The following is an 18,910-nucleotide window of genomic DNA, read 5'->3' as shown; positions in this document are numbered from 1 at the left end:
GATAGATAGATAGATAGATAGATAGATAGATAGATAGATAGACTGATGGATGGATGGATGGATGGATGGATGGATGGATGGATGGATGGATGGATAGATAGATAGACAGACAGACTGATGGATGGATGGATGATGGATAGATAGATCTCTTTGAAGAGGTAGACCTGTTTTTGTTCATTATTTAGTTTTTTCCTCTAAACTGATGTCAAAAGTAGTGAATTGTTTGAGTGGTTTCATCATAAAGTGGAAAATCACACTTGCAGTTCACAGACAGAAGAATAAGCGCGTGCAGATAAAGGTGTAAACGGAGCGTTCTGGCCCTCTGACCCTGTTCTAGCTCTTCTGCTTCTCTTTCTGTGGAGTTGGGGAGTGGGAGGGAACAGAACAGCCACAAGAGGAGCAATTATTTCGGGATGAGATCATTGTTTGGCCACGTCTGTTCACGCCTCTGGTCTTCTGAGGCTCGAGTGCTCTCGTTCTCCCATCGCCACACACTCGCTCTGACATACAGGGCATTTGTGCTTCAGGACACAGCTGCTGCTCTCCGGTTCAACAGCCCATGTGACCTCAGTTACAGATGACAGATGAGCGTAACACGTCCTTAATGTTAATAGGCTAAAGATTTGTTTAGGAAATGGCCTTTGGATGTATATTTATTCTTACGTTCGTGTTGGGCAAACCCTCCATCTCTTTATGGGCTTCAGTTGACTGATTGACTGCATGCAGCATTATAGCGTCGAGGATGTGGAAACGGGCCTCTGTTTAAGAAATCCCAAATGAAGGTAAATTAAAGGGGTGAAAGTCAACACATCCTCCAGCGCTCTTTAAGATTGCCCCATAAAACCCTTTATAATGTAGAAAGCATAGTATTATGTATTCTGTAGGGATCCACTTACAAAAGTGGGTTAATTCTAAATTGATATACCAATTAAATGAAACTAGATTTAGATTCAAATTAAGTATGGCGTCTACTCCGAAAGAAAGAAATTAATACCTTTTATTCAGCAAGGATGCATTAAGTTAATCAAAAATTACAATAAATACATGGATAATGTTACACATAAATGCTGTTCTTTTGAAATGTTTCTATCAATGAACAAGAATGTATCACTGTTTTGACAAAAAAATTAATAAGCACAGCTGTTTACAACATTGATAATTATCAGAAATGTTTCTTGAGCATCAAATCATCATATTATAATGATTTCTGAAGGATCATGTGACTAAAGACTGGAGTAATGATGCTGAAAATACAGCTTTGATCACAGGAATAAATTACATTTTAAAATATATTCAAATAGAAAACAGTTATTTTTAAATGATAATAATATTTCACATTATTGCTGATTTTACTGATTTTTTTTTTTTTAACAAATAAATGCAGCCTTGGTGAGCAGAATGTTTTTCCCTCAAAAACATTAAAACTCTAGTAGTGTAAGTCTGTGGGATTATTTCGACCCGTTTCATCGTCCAGCAAGTGAAAATCGTGCACCCGATTGTTTAGGAAGCAAACAGCTCAAGTATGAGGAAGATTTTTCAATTCATATCAAACATTTCCTAACTAAATGTGACCCTGGATCCCAAAACCAGTCATATGTCGCACGGATATATCTGTGGCAATAGCCAACAATACACTGTATGGGTCAAAATTATAGATTTTTCTTTTATGCAAAAAATCATTAGGATATTAAGTAAAGATCAAGTTCCGTGAAGATATTTTGTAAATTTCCTATCGTAAATATATAAAACATTTATTTTTGTGAGTGAATGCGGCACAATCGCCAGCATAAATGAACAACTTTAAAGGAGATTTTCTCAATATTTTGATTTCGATCTCAGATTCCAGATTTTCAATAGTTGTATCTCGGCTAAATATTGTCCTATCCTAACAAACCATACATCAATATAAAGCTTATTTATTCATCTTATTCGTAATGTATAAATCTCAATTTTTAAAAATTGACCCATGTGACTGGTTTTGTGGTCCAGGCTCACAAATAACCTCTTGTCAGATATCAATGTCACTCTTTTTGCTAATTCACTCAAAGAAGGAAGTTGAAAAGCCCGTATGACGTCAGGCACGCTGATGACATCTATAGCAGTGTATCGTTTCACCAAAACATGCGGTATGATTTACAGAATGTTATTTTTTGAAAAACAGACTATTGTTCTAAAGGGAAGCGGAAGAAACAAAGGCTTTGGCCTCCTGTATGAAGTCATCGAAACGAGGCGATAGAGCTGTTTACACAGGCCTCCAATATAGAAATACCTTTGAGCCTGTGGGAAGCCATTAAAAATAATGGCTGATCTTTTATTAGAAGTGACATCATATTATTTTTTTATCTGCACTGTGAGATCTTGCCAAGCATTGTGGTGTTTTTCCCCCCCCTTTAGTCCACATGTGATGTGAATCTCCGTGTTTTTGATGCGAGAAAGATTTAGCTTTATACTCTTAAGACCACAAATTTCTGAAAAATGTGAACAACAAAATTGACGTGTCCTCTGCAATCAATCACATCTGTCGGTGCGGGACGAATTTATGAGGCGAAGATTACTATTTAATATGTGCACTAGTAATAGTGATGGTTTCTTTAGCCATTATCCCAAGCCGTCTCCTTATATTTAGCCTGATTTGTTGGTTTTATTGGCTTTGGAGATCGCAACGCAAACCGCAGCGTTTAGTCTTGTAGAAATGACAAGTTCATTTAACAATCCTTTCGTTTGGCGGTGATGTGGGTGGGCTTTTTGAGGACCGCCAGTGGTCATACATTGTGTTCATACCAAATAAACATGTCCAGGACCTATCTGGGCTCGGCCACCTGTTTTCTATTCGCGCAGTGCAAACATGGCCAGAAATGGTGCTTTCAAAAGCCTTATGCAACGATCTGTGCACTCCAGCCAAAAGAAACCTTTGCTGCTCATAACGGGACATCTGAGAAACAGCGAGCAATCTCCCGATGATGTTTCTGAAGTGTTTCTGTAAGCCGAGACACAAGTAATCGCTGTTTTCTTCAGAAACAAGAACTTGTCTTTCCTCGGCATGAAATAATAGCGAGTGACTGTGACTTCACACATGTGCTTTAAAGAACCCTTTAAAATCTATTTGCTTAATATTGTGTTTCCACAGTGCACTCAGAAAGCTAAGCGAGCGTAAAATGGGCCTTAAGTGTCTCAACATGTGTTCATGTTTCAAGCATTAACAATAAAGTACAAAGCAAAAACAGAAAGGATGAAACTAACATGTGATCCAGGCTTAATAGTTCAGAAATTGGTCTTTTTGCGTGGAATTGCCATTTGTTTTGGCCAGGTTTCTCCAAGTTTGGGGTTGGTACGATTTTTTTTTATGCTTTTGAAAGAAATCTGCTAACCAAGGCTGCATTTATTTGATCAGAAATACAGTAAAATAGTAATATTGTGAAATATCTTCTATTTGATTATATTTTAAAATGTAATTTATTCCAGTGATCAAAGCTGAATTTTCAGCATCATTACTCCAGTCTTCAGTGTCACATGATCCTTCAGAAATCATTATAATATTCTGATTTATGATTATTATCAATGTTAAAATGTTGAAATCAATGTCCCAATCAGGCGGCATCCATTTCATAATTTTAATAAATATAATCTTTTACACTCTGGGCCCTATTTTAACGATCTGAAACGCAAGTATCAAACGCGTAACGCAAGTAACTTTGTGGGCGGATCTCGGGCGCTGTTGCTATTATACCGGCGGGATAAATGACTCTTGCGCTTGACGCAAATCTAAAATGTGTTGGTCTGAAGTAGCTTCATTACTCATAGGTGTGGTTTGGGCGTAACGTGAAATAAACCAATTAGAGCGTCGTCTCATTTTCCCTTTAAAAGCAGGCGTGCTTGTTCCATGGTGGATTGCTATTATAATGGCGGAATGTCTTGCCACTTTTGGTCAAACAGGTTTGATCCGTCATCACTACAATTAGCCTGAATAATTTGGGTAAATGTGTAAGCTAGATTTATGCCTATTATTTCACATCTTCATGGACACCACAATGATTTCCCTCGTGTGGTAATATTTTTCCTTGTAATTATGTATGGTTTGCAAAAATGGGAACTGCTGCGTCTGTGTAGATGAGAGAAGCAAAGTGTATGCGCGTTCTGCACACGCTACATTATGGCCAAGCATGCGCCCTTAAAATAGCATCTGAATAACGCAGAATTCCTGGTCTGTGGCGGAATTGTTTTCTGAAACTGCAAAATAGCATCAGGGAACGTTGCCGCCGGAACACACATCCTCTTTTCGCTGATCCGCCCCCGGGAGCGCAAGTTCATTCCCTAATTTATCGACGTGCGTCTGTGGAGGGAAAAGTCACTGGCACTGTGCGTCGGGTGCAAAAATAAGAATGATACATGCGTCGGTGTTCAAAGTCAATTGCGCTGGGTGCAAGATAGGGCCCTCTATGTTATTATTGCATACAGTTTAATGTACAACAACACTGAGGTGCAAATAGTATTTTTAAGCATAAATAGCATCTAGCTACTATTCACACTTATTGCAAAGTAAATGCTGCTATTTTCAATTAGTGTATCGCTAAGAAAATATGCTATTTTTACTTGGTGTGAATAGAATCTAGTTGCTATTTTCACTTAGTGCGAATAGCCGCTGCCTTATTTGAAATAGAACACTTTTTGTAACATTCTAAATGTCTTAACTGTCACTTTTGTGTTCCAAAGTTGTCACTCATGAGGTTCCATTTCAATTAGTTGTAAGTGTTTAAAGGAAGCGTTGTGTGTTTGTGTCCCGCAGGCTGAGGCGTGGATCAGAGCGAAGCTACGAGACCTGAGGGACGGCGGGAACGTACAAAAATGTCCTCTGACAGACTGGGAGGAGGTTTGCCAAACACTCCAGAGGGATTTGAAGGACTTTGAGAACACAGTCATACAACTCAACCAGGTGAGGACACACTGTCTTCATTAGGACAGTAAGATTGATGAATCATCGTCAGGTTTCAACAGGTTCCTCAGCCAAAATCAACAAAAAGAAGTTCTCCCTTTTGCAAATAAACGGCAAAACATTTACAAATTGTTATGGTAACAATCTTTTAATGCTGACCCGTCAAAGCGATTTTTAACAGCTCAACAGTTACAAGACCTGTAGAACCTCAAAAGGCTTTTTGTGAGACATCCAAAATGACAAAAAATAATAATAAAAAGCACAGCTAAATTTGTCCTCTTTTCCTACATTTTGAAATAGTACATTGCAAAGAATTAACCTCTCCTGACACACATCCCAGGAGGGGTTGCAAAACTGGAACTCTTGTTAGTCTAAGAGAAGGGGAACGAGGACTTGGGTGGATTTCAAGTCCTCTGATATGATTAAGCTGTTGTTTTAGCGGACTGTAAATCAGCAGAATGTTCTTTTGTAGCTTGTGTAATGCTGCTGAATGTTTGTGCAGATGGGAGAGCAATTAATGTGCAAGCTTAACCCGACGTCTGACCTGGTGAAGAAACAGCTGGGTCAGATCCGCGACCAATGGAACGCGCTCAAACAGACGGCAGCCAATCAAATCAAGGCGATGGGCGGAGCTAAGACTCTCCAGGAGTTTAACAAGAAGGTGGACCGTCTGGAGGCATGGATCAAAGAGAAGGTTAAATACACCACTAAACCTAGTTATACTAATCAACAAAGCCTTTGAATGGGATTGGTTTTGGATTTTGTCCTGATTCAGTAATCTCATGGGTTTATATAGAGAACATGGAGGTGATTCTGTGTTAGGATAAACATATCACAGTCACGTTTCAATTCACAACCAAAAGAGACAAATATGAATTAATATTTTTGCATTAAAAAAAGTGAAGCCTGTTTCTTGGCCCATTTAGATTTTTTCTTTTGCGCTGTGATATTATTTTCATGACACATTTTCTACAAAATTATTATTTATTGTACATACTTTTAATACATATGGATTCTTTACTTTTGAGCTTTTTTAATTCCTTGTATTTTTTAAAATGATGCTCATTAATGTATACAGTAAAGCGTACTGTAATAAAATTAGCCTTATTTTAAGGCAGTTCAACAAATACTAACATGATGTACACATATTTTTTATTTTATTTTTCAAATTACAGTAAATTTGTTTGTTTGTAATGAGAATTTTCTTTTGGTAAAATATTCTTTCTGAAAATTGTTCTTGTTCTTGACAGGTTTTGTGAGATTTACCTGCTAACTGTTAATGAGTAAATGTGTAAAATGAATGAAATTTGGGTTAAATTGAATTCTACATTTATCATTTATTTTAATATTATTCAATATTATTCAAAGTTGCAGTGCTAATCTTGTAAAGTATGAAATGTTTCATATTTTAATAGCCTATTTATCATGCCATATTTATTTATGAAATGTATGGTTTTCAACACAACTTAGAGCCATATACATTTTAAAAATACATTGAAATATGTGTTCCTTGTGTGATTTTGGTCCTATTTTTACTGTTTTTCTTCACTCATTAATCGTCTGCCTGCTTTGCATCTGCGTCCAAGAATCCGAGGTGTTACTTAACAAGTCTGTTTTACATCTCACCATGGTAGCCAGGCTCATTTAGAGCAACAGTAGCCGTATTCAAAGCAAACAATCACTGGGCTACAACAATTCAGGGCTGTAAAGCTTTTATATGTGTCAGCAGGAGCAGGAACAATCGCTGGCCAACATCCTTGGGGAAAACACTGACAAGATGCAGCTTACCAGGAAGATACTGGATTTGAAACAGGTGGGTGATTCCAGACAACAACCACAGAAATTGCTGCTAAATTCTCAGCAGGCATCAATTATCGGTTCTGGAAAACAATTGGCTTTTTTGAGATAACATGTATGTTAGTAAGTGCTTCCGTTTATGCACATATAGGCCACTATTCATTGCTCTTCTTATTATTTTACTCACAGATTCACTAGCATCCTTCAAGCCATTTGTACTTCTAAGGATTGGGAATATTAGACCATTGCCAAAAATGGGATTCAAGCACCTGGTTCAAATGTGCCTGGGTTAAATCTAAGATTATAAGAGCTCAGGAATTCTTGTGTGCTTAACTTTCTTTCAGGATGAGCAGCTCTATCATAACCTTCATGAGGAGATCAATCATATGGCCATCAGACTGGAAAAACAGGGAAAGACTGAAGGAAAGACCATCTCAACCCGCAGAAAACACATCAACAAAATGTTAGTGCACTTAATAATAATAATAATACATGAAAACATGATTACAGACCTTTAGAGTCATTTATTATTTGTACAAACTTTTTTTTAATTAATTATTGTAATATATGATTAATTTAGGGCCTGAAACTGACATTTTGCCGCACCTAAGAAAATTTACCAGTCATAAATATTTTTTTTACCAGTCATAAAACATAGATGAATCCTTATTAAAGTTACAAAAGTTATTCAGTCAAGAGCAATGAGTGATGGTTCTTTGTCTTTTGTTGTTTGATTAACATTAAAGGTGGTATCAGTGATTTCAGGCCCAAAAATATTTTGATCACATTCATCTAATCTTTCCTAGCGATCCGCTAGCTGCCCGCCCCATAAGCATGCAGTCAAAAAAACGCGTCTCTGTAGGCCGCCTAGGCTCTGAGATCTGCACTAGTGGATCGTTAGGAAAGATTAGATGAATGTGATAAAAATATTTTTGGGCCTGAAATCACTGATACCACCTTTAATGACACAGACGGCAGCAGGAATATTAGGCTGCTGTCACTTTAAGAGCTAATGCACAGATCCAGTATACTGATACTGTACACACACGTTTCTTTTTTTTTTTTACTGTTTACGTTCAGTTAAGAGATAACTGACTACGTTTACAAAGATACAAGGGCGTTTTGACTATTTTGTTTAAATACTGTATGTCTGTTCAAGCGCAAGAAGACGTTAAAGAGAGCTTGATACAGTTTTTCACACGCTCTCTGAGACTCGAGTTTCTGGCCGAGTAACGAATTATTTTCCCTTTTGTATTTATATTTAAATTGGCAAGGCCTAAACTTTCGTGACGTCAACTGTCCAGAGAGCCGTTCACGCTTGTTCATGTTCTCACAATTATTTGTTATTTTTTTATGAAATTTTTTTTAACTTGCATTTGGCTATTGGCGAATCCTAATTTTAGGCCCTTGTATATATGCATGTTTGTATATATATATAAATTTTTTTCTCATTATTATTTGTCGACTATCTAGATGGCTAAAGGCACAGTCGCACTTGAAAGAATATCATGAGAATCTTCAGCTTGCCCTCGAAGTCTCATCCTTCTACCAGCAGGCAGATAATGTTGTCTGTTCCATCAATAACATGGTAATCATTTTCCTTCATAGCTCCATCTCTTTCAGTTCAAACCCCACAGGAAAGGCTAGTGTTCTGACGTGTCCTTTGATATGAATACACACACCCCACTGCTGCTCTGAATGTTGAGGTGCGGATGTAATCCAATAATGTTATTTATGGTTTTGCTCCTTTTTTATCTTTTCATCCAGAGAAAAAGCCTCTCTCCAAGCAATGGAGTGGAAAACGGCCGAGACGGGGAAATTCGGGACATTGCCAGTCAAATCATGGTGTGCGATCCAAAATTCACATCCCGTTAGAGCTACAGGATAGCTATGTGCCCTAAATGCGTTAGTTCACCGTCCAACTGTCTGTCAAACAGCATCTTGATGCCCGTGTTTGTTTTGCTGTGTCTTTCTGTGTGGTTTCAGATGCTGGATGTGACCGTTTCCCAGTTATCCAACCTTCACCCGGCGCTGGCGGCCCGGGTCACACAGAAGCAGAGCGAGTTAAAAGACTGCTGGGCCGTCCTCCAGAAGACTCTCAGGTAACTCAAACCACCATAGTTATAAACCACACAAACCCTATGATGTCCTCTCGGGGACACAAGCCATTTCCCTCCTTAATGGGCAAACTGTAGGCTTTCCACAGAGCCGAAGGCGCTTTCCACAATCCTGTTTTTGTTGCGTTTGTATTCCCCTCCACCAAACCGTGTGGTGCACAGCCAGGGAAAACGTTTCCAAATGATAATTAGATGCATATAAAAATGCGTGCTTATTTTCATAATGTCAGCTATAACCAATCGGAATCCGCCCCTCCCGGTTAACGCAATGTTTTAATATACTAAACGCCAAAACAAGCCGTTTAATATCACATTTTGTTGGATATTGCTCTGTTTGTTTGTTTGTTGCAGTTTTGCAACTGAATCCAAGTTTGAGCTTGTTTTGCATTTTATTGCTCCATCATCTAAAGCGTTCATATTGATTTGATTGTCGTTTGAGGTCTAAGAGTCTGCGATTCCTGCTCCCGAGCCCAGTTACTCATAATAAATAATGCGCTTACTCGGGAAAGATTGCCATCTCCTCCTCATGCCTTCGCTTCAGGATGAAGTATGTTTATCCCTGTAATTAGAGGAATTTATTCCTTATATTAAATTCATAAGAGTTTATTTGGGCAATGCAGATGTTTAATCAAGATGAATTCATGGCAAAAGTTACTAAAGGTAAAATAATACACAATTCACTCGGTGAACGTAGTAAAAGTTCACAGGAACATTGGTTGAACAATGTTCAAAAGGAACATTTCTGAGGGAAATTAACAAAGACTTATTTATAAAAAATTATAATATTTATATTATACATTGATTAACCCTTAAATGCATGAATGTTTCACCAATCATTATTACATAATTCTATTTTATATATTTAACAAAACAATTATATATAAATATATTTATTTGTTTATAATTGTTTCTATTCTATATTTTTAGTAAATGATAATGCTGTTCCATACTATTCATTCCTTATTAGTGGCGTTTTGCAAAGCCAAACACCATTCACAAGGAAGAAGTACTGTATATAATATAATATAATATAATGTAATGTAATGTAATGTAATGTAATATAATATAATATAATATAATATAATATAATGTAATGTAATGTAATGTAATGTAATATAATATAATATAATATAATATAATATAATGCAATGCAATGCAATGCAATGCAATGCAATGCAATGCAATGTAATGTAATGTAATATAATATAATATAATATAATGCAATGTAATGTAATGTAATGTAATGTAATGTAATGTAATATAATATAATATAATATAATATAATATAATATAATGTAATTTGTGTATATATGTATGTATGTGTGTGTTATCCTCCAAAAGTTTAGCATTTCATGCTTTAAATCCCTTGAATCTGGTTATTCCCATGTGTGTATTTATTTTAAGGCATGATGTAGTGTTTAGTCATCCGTCTTAGTGGCTTCGTTTTGAAAACATTTTGGAAGTTACAAATACCAGATGCGTAATCGGCTATCATCAGTCGCTCACAGTCTCTATATTAAATCTCCATAGAGTAAATGAGAATCCACCGTCGACATAATTAGAGTCAGGGATGAAGCTTCTGTGTTCTTGGCTCGGGTCTCCAGTGCTGTTGGCTGGTTGGTTTGATGGCTGAGTGTTTGTGTTTGTAGGAACGAAAAGGCAGCTCAACAACCCTCTTTATCCAGGGACAGCAGTGACCCTGAAACCTCCGGCCCGGAGATGCCCGGCAGCGTGGGAACAGACACACACAGAATTATGGGAAAGGAGGTTAAAGAGGAACAAAATCGTCTGAAGGGGTTTACGGTATGCAGTTATAATTGTACAATTATATTCACTTACTTTCTTATGCTGCCTATTTTTCTTTTTTTTTGCTCTTTCTTGATGAGTGGAAATACATAAATGACAAAGGAATTTTCACAAGCGTTTTCACAAAGAGTCTCCAAAAACGTGAAGCATCAAGCTATAGACGTTACACGATCACTGCAGATTCATTGATTTCATTTAGGATGAGTTAGAACGTTTGTGGATGTGACTATATCTCATGAACAGTGTTGTTTATATGTATTTGTTCAGTCTAATTAGCACTGCTAATTAAAACGATTTCTTGTTTTACGTTTTGTTTTTTTACGTGGCTGACTGTACAACAGTGTTCAAGCGAAACAAGCAAACAAAACTGCGGGATGAATAAAACAAACTTCTTAAAGTTTGTAATAATGGATACTAAGCCCCTTTATTATACACATTAAATATTCTGTGCAAATTAAATGATAAATGATTAAATTATAAAATTGCACTTTTCACATGGAAGTTTGTTTTTAGACCTGTTTTTTGCAGGGTTATTTTAATATTATTTATATACTATTATATATAGTATTTATTAATATTTTGAATTTCTGTTTTTTATATGTTCAGTTTTCAGTTTAAGTTTTAGTGATTTTGTTACGTGCTTTTATCGTTTTTATTAGTTTTAGATTTAAAAAAAGATATATATATTTCTTTTTAGATTTCATTTCTTTTTATTTCAGTTTTAGTAATTTTAGCACTTCAACTTGCACTTATTTTAGTTAAAGCTGCAGTCCGTAACTTTTTTGGGTTATAAATGATCCAAAATAAATACATACATAACCAGCCAGTGTTCAACACTCTCTACTTGCCGTAGCTCGACTCAAACCGGTAAGCTTGTAATAATGATTTTAATTCCAGTGGTACTGGTGGATTTCAGTGGGAAATTCGAGCATGTCTTTGCGTCATTACGTCACATCTGTCCACATTACGTCACATCTGTCCACATGACGTCACATCTGTCCACATAAAGAAGAGTCTCGGCTAGTCGGCGATGAGTGTGAGGATGCTGGAGGTGGAGATTTATAGCCTTTTCTCACAGCACTTGATATGATTAAACTTATCAATTTGATGGCGGATCCAGAAAGGTTCAAACGACAATCACCAGTGACAAAAGACTTCGGACTTCGGAGTGGCTTCAGAAAAAAAGAGACAGCAACCGGCCCGTGCGAAAACAAGGATAATATCGGAAGGGCATTAAATATCACGCAATGCTGATGTTGTGAACATTAACAATTTGAGAACAAAGTATAATTTGCACGGTTTGACGTGATATGATAAGCGATCGTTAGATTTAATCAGCGTGATTCACTGCAATGCTTTTTTCCCCTTAGTTGATCAGAACAAAAGTGGATGTTACTTGTTCAGACGACATTTTCCAGTGATAACTCTTATGTTGGTCATACTTCCAAAAAGTAGAATCTGTGATTGCGAATGCCAGGATCCACACCGGCGGCGACTGACAGCTGCACGTTCTCCTCTAAACACTAGATTCATCCGCGCTGTGCCGAGCCGAGGCTCAACCCACGTAAAGTTGATAATTCCACGAATAACTGCAATTGCAGATTTCAAACAGAGATGGCGACAAAGAGGAAAAACTACGGACTGCAGCTTTAAGTGTAGGGTGACCTTTGCTAGTTTATCATATAATATTTATATTTTATGTTACTTCAGCTTTATTTCAATGAACACCTTTTTAACAACACAAATTTGTAGTCCTGACGTTGAGTCGTGTGAAAGATCCTCGAGTGTTTTTACTGCTTGACGCTGAAAGGGGCGATCAGCACTTTTCCATAATTACATAACATCCGCTAAACATGAGTGAGCATTAACTCCTCTATAGCATGAGCTGATTCTGCGCAGCAGTCGCTTGAGTTTCGACTGTAAATGACCTCTGACAAGTCGAGTCTGGCTCCTCTTCCAGACACACAAATACACTTAAATGCATTCATTTTAAAAAGCAAAATGCGAGGCTCCTCTTTTCCTGCTTGTCGGTTTGGATGGGATGCAAATGAGTCAGTTTGTGTCATTTATTTTATGACATCCTCTCTATCTAACAAAGCCCCGTTGTCTGTGAGACACCACATTTAGGAAAAGCCTTTCAAGGTGTTATTGACACTGGCACGACGCATCTAGACGTTTCCATGAAGGATGACGCGCTTCGATTGTGCAGCGAGGGCAAAAACAGGCCGCCAGGACAAACGGCATTCTCTCTCAAAACTCACAAATCTACAAGTTTTCATATCCACTGACATTATGGCTGAAATAACATCTTTTGGACGTAAATAGAGGAAAACACTCATTGCATTAATAAAATAGCAGCTTTAAAGCATTTGTTATATCAGCGGCCATTAGCGCTGAAGAAGAGCGTCAGTGTGTGTGCAGGATGATGATCTTGGATGCTTTTCCTTCCTTTCTTATTTTTCGGGTCAGCACGATTAAAAAAAATAAAAAAAAATGAAATGAATACTTTTATTCAGCAAGGATGCATTAAATTGATGAAAAGTGACAGTAAAGACATTTATAATGTTACAAAAGATAAAATAAACACTGTTCTTTAGAACTTCCTATTCACAGAATCCTGAAAAAATAGAATATATTAAAAATATAATGTTTCTCAAGCAGTAAATCAGCATATTAGAATAATATCTGAAGGATCATGTGATGAAATACACATACATTATATGTGATATATGTGTATACATAAACTCTTTTGAAGAATACCATATGGTAAAACTGTGCTATTTTATATGCATTTAACAATAAAAAGATAAGCTGGGGAGGATTGGTGAAATATATCAAAAGTAAACGTACTGTGTTTGCACCATGGTACAGTTATGGTATCAAATGATAATACTGTAGTACTTTAAAATTTACCATGGTACTGAAATGTCCAAAACACCCATATTTGACATGCAGATCTTCTTTTTCCCACTATTTAATGTATGTGCTTAAACTGATACTGCCAAAAATGAAGAGTAATTTCCAGTAAAACATGACCTGTTTCATCCAGTTGCACCACATTGTCTCTAGCTTTGTTTTTTGACTAGTTTAAATTGTTAGATCCCAACATAAGCATTGCATCCGGTGGTTGTCTGGCTCTGGTTTCATTGGCACAGATAGGCTGGTGATGTTCTGGGCTTAAGCAGGTTTGAAACACACAATGGCCGCTTGTGTCAGTGCTGGTATAGCAGAGGTTACCTGGGTGTATCGTGTAAATGGGAGCCGCACTCATTACTCTTTATGGAGACTTTTACTGGAAGACGCAAATCCCCAAAACTAGCGAGATGCCAGATGGCATCACCGGTCCGAATGCTTCTAACCGAACCGTTCTCAAAAACACACAAATGCTTGAGTAATACACTGCAAGTGTCCCGTTGTGCACGCTTAACTTTCTCAGTAAGATTCTCTTCAGACTGTTGTTTTGTCAGGACTGCAGATGACGTGAAAATATCTGTAGAAAGAGACAGTTTGTGCTACTGTAATCGAGCCTGGGAAAACTATTCCGCTGCTGAAACCAGCTTAAACCAGCCTAATATGGTTTACTGACTGGTCTTTGCTGCTTTAACCCTATAAAGCTGACTGGATCATGAATTTGTAAAGCCTCTGAATGATCAACATGATCAAATCTTTGCTGAAAAACCTGTCGCACACGATCTACTACATGCTGTCGTCTGATTGATTAGTTTAGACTCTTTTAGCAAGTAAAAGCCTTTTAGTATAATAGTACACCTTCAGCTCGTGATACACGTGTCTTCTTGTTGTGAAATCTTGATTTTTATCAAGTAAATGTATATAACTTGGTCATATTTCAAGATGAACACTTACTGGACGGAAGCAATTTAGCTTTACTTGATTAAAATCATGTTTAAATGTGAGTTTCAAATATGATTTTAAGGAAGGTTTATTTGTTCATCTCTCAATCATCATTGTATTGCATTGCATTATATGTTTTAAAACTATCATCTAAGACATTATTGTCAGAAATAGAGTGACGACTGATATTTATACATGTTTTATGTAAGTATCTGCTATAATGCTATAAAATCTGACTGATTTACATTACAAGCATCATAATTTCATCTTACTTTTTGTCCATATAACTATCAGCATCTGCACCAAATTGCATATTTTTGCTTAGTTTGGGCCTCTGAATAAAACTGAGGTGTTTGTCCCCTACATATACTTACTATATCATCCTGTATGAACCATAAAAGCCTGATGCATCAAATGTGATTCTCAACAAAAAACACATACTGTATGCTAATTTTTCTGAGCATTATTTCATATGCCAGGCTTTACAGGGTTAAACTACATGACCGAAACTAACATTGGCTTTGTTTTTTTCCAGTTCTAGCATGTCTAAATGAATATTTGTACACGTTATGAGGCACAGCATCTCTCCGCTGGTGAGCATGCATAACCAAGCTTGTTGTTTAGTGACGTGAGGTAAATATGATGAAGAGGCCTGTATTTCTGACTAATGTCTCCCAGATGCTATACGAGAGCAATTGGCTGACATCACTCCTCAACTTTACACTGAAACGGAGGTCTTGAAAGATAGAGAGAGAGAGCTGATGAAATACGAGCAAAAACACAAGCTCTAATTGGTATCAGCGCTGGGAACGGGCAGAGAAAGCCATTCAAGAGCTGTCTGTGACGTAATGCACAATTCCTTACGTTTCGTGGTGGAGGAAAGGCGCTGGAGTTTAGACAAAAGCCTGGATTGATCTGAAGTGAGGAGACGTCTGTAATGGTTATACAGTATGTAATTACACCACGCTTTACTCAAACGCTTCACGCTCGCCAATAGCATGATAACGTGCCGTTGTGTGATTAAACTCGAGGCTTCCACTCTTTGAGTGGCGTGTTTATAAATGCTATTAAGCCTTGTAAATTTGCTGCGCTCTCCAAATGGCACTTTCTCAGGCGACTGTTTCCTTCTTTCTCTCAGTCTCAGGCATCGTGCGTTTCTCTCTCCCAAACTCTGACTCATTCATCCTGAGCTCATAATCAGAGAAAGCACGGCTCGGATTCATACGCTGCCATGAAGCAAAAAACGGGCCTATTGGGTGCCGTGCATAAAAACTCATTTGATCTAAGCTTTAAAAAACTTTAAGTGTTCATAGCATCTTTTAAAAAAAAAATATTTGTCTTCTGTTTGCATTAGAAATTCCTACTGGATTGAATCCGGGGCTTTGGGTTTCCATCCAACTTACTTTCTTGCACAACACAAAATGAGACATCAATCTCCAAAAATAACCCCCAAAAAAGCACCATGAAAATAGTCCACACAACTCATGCTCTGTCTTATACTAAGTGATATTAAAGGATTAGTTCACCCCAAAATGAAAATTTCCTAATAATTACTCACCCCAATGCCACACAAGATATCTATGTCTTTCTTTCCTCAGTGGGAGAGAAATTATGTTTTTTGAGGAAAACATTTCTGGATTTTTCTTCTAACAGTGGACTTCATTGGTTCCCATCGTTTTTAAGTACCTTCAATAGTTGGGATTGAGCTGATCAACAAACGGACAGGGAACTACGTCATCAGGTTGAAAGGTCACGCCGGCGCCGGTGGAAGTATCGCCCCACTGTTTACAATGCGACCGTACGTAGGAGGATAGTTCAAATAGTATTGTTTGCTATTATATATATAGTAATAGTATTCAGTGAATATGAATATGAATAGTATATGAATAACATTCTGATGAATATGAATAGTAGTTCAAATAGTATTGAGTATCCGTTTGTTGATCAGCTCAATCCGAACTATTGAAGGTAAAAAGTCTATAAATTATATATATATATTTTTAAATGACCTATCGTTTCGCTAGATAACAACCTCTTCTTCAGCTGTGATCGTGTACAACCCGTTTAAACACTTCAAAGACTTTTGAAACTGCATTGATTTGGACTTAAAAATGATGGCAACCAATGAAGTCCATTGTTAGAAGAAAAATCCAGAAATGTTTTCCTCAAAAAACATAATTTCTCTCCCACTGAGGAAAGAAAGACATGGATATCTTGGATGGCATTGGGGTGAGTAAATTATTAGGACATTTTTATTTTGGGGTGAACTAATCCTTTAAGCCATTGAAATTGAAATCATTGAAACAGGTTGAAATCATTATAAACTGAAAGTTTTGATCCCATTTGCATTCAAATAAGCGACTTAAAGGCGCATCACACCAGGTTTCATGTCAGTTAAGCCAAATGTCATTGGTTTTTGCATATATAACCCAATTGCCAAATTGGAATATGTGGACATGAATGAGTTTTGAAAGTTTATGCTACTTTATGGTGCTTTTTGTCATCTGTCCCCATTCACTTTCATTGTAAAGAAGAACAAGATCAAGATTCAGTCTCGTTTTGTGTTTCATGAATGAAAGAAATTGTAAAACTGGTTTGCAATGAAATGACAGAATTGATATTTTTAGGTAAACTTTTGCTTTAGCTAGTGTTCTATCTATCTATCTATCTATCTATCTATCTATCTATCTATCTATCGTATCTATACTACACTACAAAACTAAAACTATTTCAAACTGAAATCCTTGAATCTTCAAGCTTTTAAAACTACTTCAAACTTTCTGGCTAGACTTTCTCAAGCCAACTTAAAGTTTATCTACAAACTTTTTCATCCAGTTACACTTTAAAATAACTCTTTTCTATTTGAATATATAGCAAAATGTCATTTTCGTTATCATGTGATGTTATGATTATTATTAGAGTATCGTGTTGTTCATTGTTAATGTAAAGTGCATGAAAAAGCATTGGTGACCTTCTCCTGAAGACATGATGGCGAGTGAGAGAATAATTATTTCCCCGTCTTGGCTTCCTCCTGTTTAACAGCTGCTTACTGTAACTTTCCAGAAAAAAAGTATTCCCTCTCTTTCTGGGATTACATCCACACTGTCCGCACCTCCAACCGCACGCTGATATTATAGCTCAGGTTATCCCGCCAACCACGCAGTTCAGTGCCGCCTCGATATCACGGCGGACCACCGTGGGTTTCACACAACCACACAACGATCCGCTGTAGTTTAAACACATCAGTGTGTGTGTTAGATGAACATGCACTTTGTGTTTTCCTTCACAGGGAGTTTGGGCTCTTGCCACGGTCGCATTTGGCTTGCTCAGTTGGGTTTAAAAAGACACGCTGCTTTATCTAATTCGTTTCATAATTGACAAATTTTGCAACATCATCACTGAACTGACTTGAGCTGAATAATGACACTATTGTCTTCTGTAGAGCTGAATTGAACTAGTTTCATAATTGATGAACTTTGCACAGCTATTGAACTATTGTCTTGCTTTACAGCAGAATTAGAAATTAGAATTTTGGAATTCGTCTCATATTTAAAGTTTGCATTATTGATTCTGTTATTTTCCAGCCATTATATATTTAAAACAATAATATCTTAGTAAAAACCTAAAGTAATAGCCTATTGTCAAAGTATCACTTGAAAGCTTACAAACTCTAGTTTTCATGTTTTGTGACTAATTTTCATACTAAATCCCAGAGGAGCAGTAATATATTAATTTGCATCAAGAATATTTTCATACTAATAAGGCGTGTTCTGACCTTTATTTTGAAATAGCGACGGACATGACAAATCATGAAAGATTGGTACCTCAGTTTGTTTTCATGCCAAGAGTTCAAATGATAACATCCTTTAATTTTTTTTGAGAAAATGTTTAAAAAATATATAAAGAAAAAAAATGATAGATTCTGTATTTGTGATGCGGTGGCGAGCTATAACGCACGCGTTCTTTCCTCATGTCTTTTACGTGTTTGTTAGAGGTTGAATTCAGATCGTATACTGCTAAACTGCCCATACTACTTCTGAACAGGATGTTTACTTTATAAATTGTATGAAAATTATAAAAATATAAGGTTTGGATCACTCAAACCATATATGGAAATGGAGACGCCCTAATATGGGCAGTAATGGAGTCTGGTTGTCACCTAGTGGAAGTGTTTGGTACTGCAGCCAAACAAAATCTGACTGAAAGCTCATTTTTTGCAATATCAACCTTAAACTTGGAACACAGCTTATTTAGATTTTTGGTTTTTATTTTCTTGCAATTTTAGAGTAAAATATATATTTTATATAAAATACGAAAATATTTGTACAATTCACATTTACATAAACTTAAACTTCTAGGCTATAACTCTTTTGTTTTTCTATTTCACTACACAACAGTACAATACTTC

At 36.7% G+C, this 18,910-nt stretch overlaps 1 protein-coding gene and 1 long non-coding RNA gene across 4 annotated transcripts in view; one reads left to right on the top strand and one right to left on the bottom strand.

The window, feature by feature from the left end:
• mymx (myomixer) overlaps positions 1-18,910 on the top strand; it is a 52,354-nt gene that overhangs the window by 7,592 nt on the left and 25,852 nt on the right. For 2 of the 3 annotated variants that reach the window (XM_082153252.1, XM_082153250.1), the window contains exons 4-11: positions 4,784-4,930; positions 5,433-5,624; positions 6,657-6,743; positions 7,072-7,190; positions 8,201-8,315; positions 8,495-8,572; positions 8,714-8,829; positions 10,494-10,647. In XM_082153252.1, coding sequence (XP_082009378.1) covers positions 4,784-4,930; positions 5,433-5,624; positions 6,657-6,743; positions 7,072-7,190; positions 8,201-8,315; positions 8,495-8,572; positions 8,714-8,829; positions 10,494-10,647 — 1,008 coding nt within the window. The remainder of the gene's footprint in view (positions 1-4,783; positions 4,931-5,432; positions 5,625-6,656; positions 6,744-7,071; positions 7,191-8,200; positions 8,316-8,494; positions 8,573-8,713; positions 8,830-10,493; positions 10,648-18,910) is intronic. The other variant, XM_082153251.1, reaches the window with a different exon arrangement.
• LOC309487199 lies at positions 11,877-14,328 on the bottom strand. The gene is made up of 2 exons (XR_014201797.1): positions 13,497-14,328; positions 11,877-13,461 (listed from the first exon to the last, which is right to left on the bottom strand). It is a non-coding gene; the product is annotated as an uncharacterized lncRNA (long non-coding RNA).

The sequence above is a fragment of the Leuciscus leuciscus genome, assembly GCF_965113295.1.
Source record: "Leuciscus leuciscus genome assembly, chromosome: 22".
Taxonomy (NCBI): Eukaryota; Metazoa; Chordata; class Actinopteri; order Cypriniformes; family Leuciscidae; genus Leuciscus; species Leuciscus leuciscus.
This window is presented reverse-complemented; position numbering and strand designations above follow the sequence as displayed.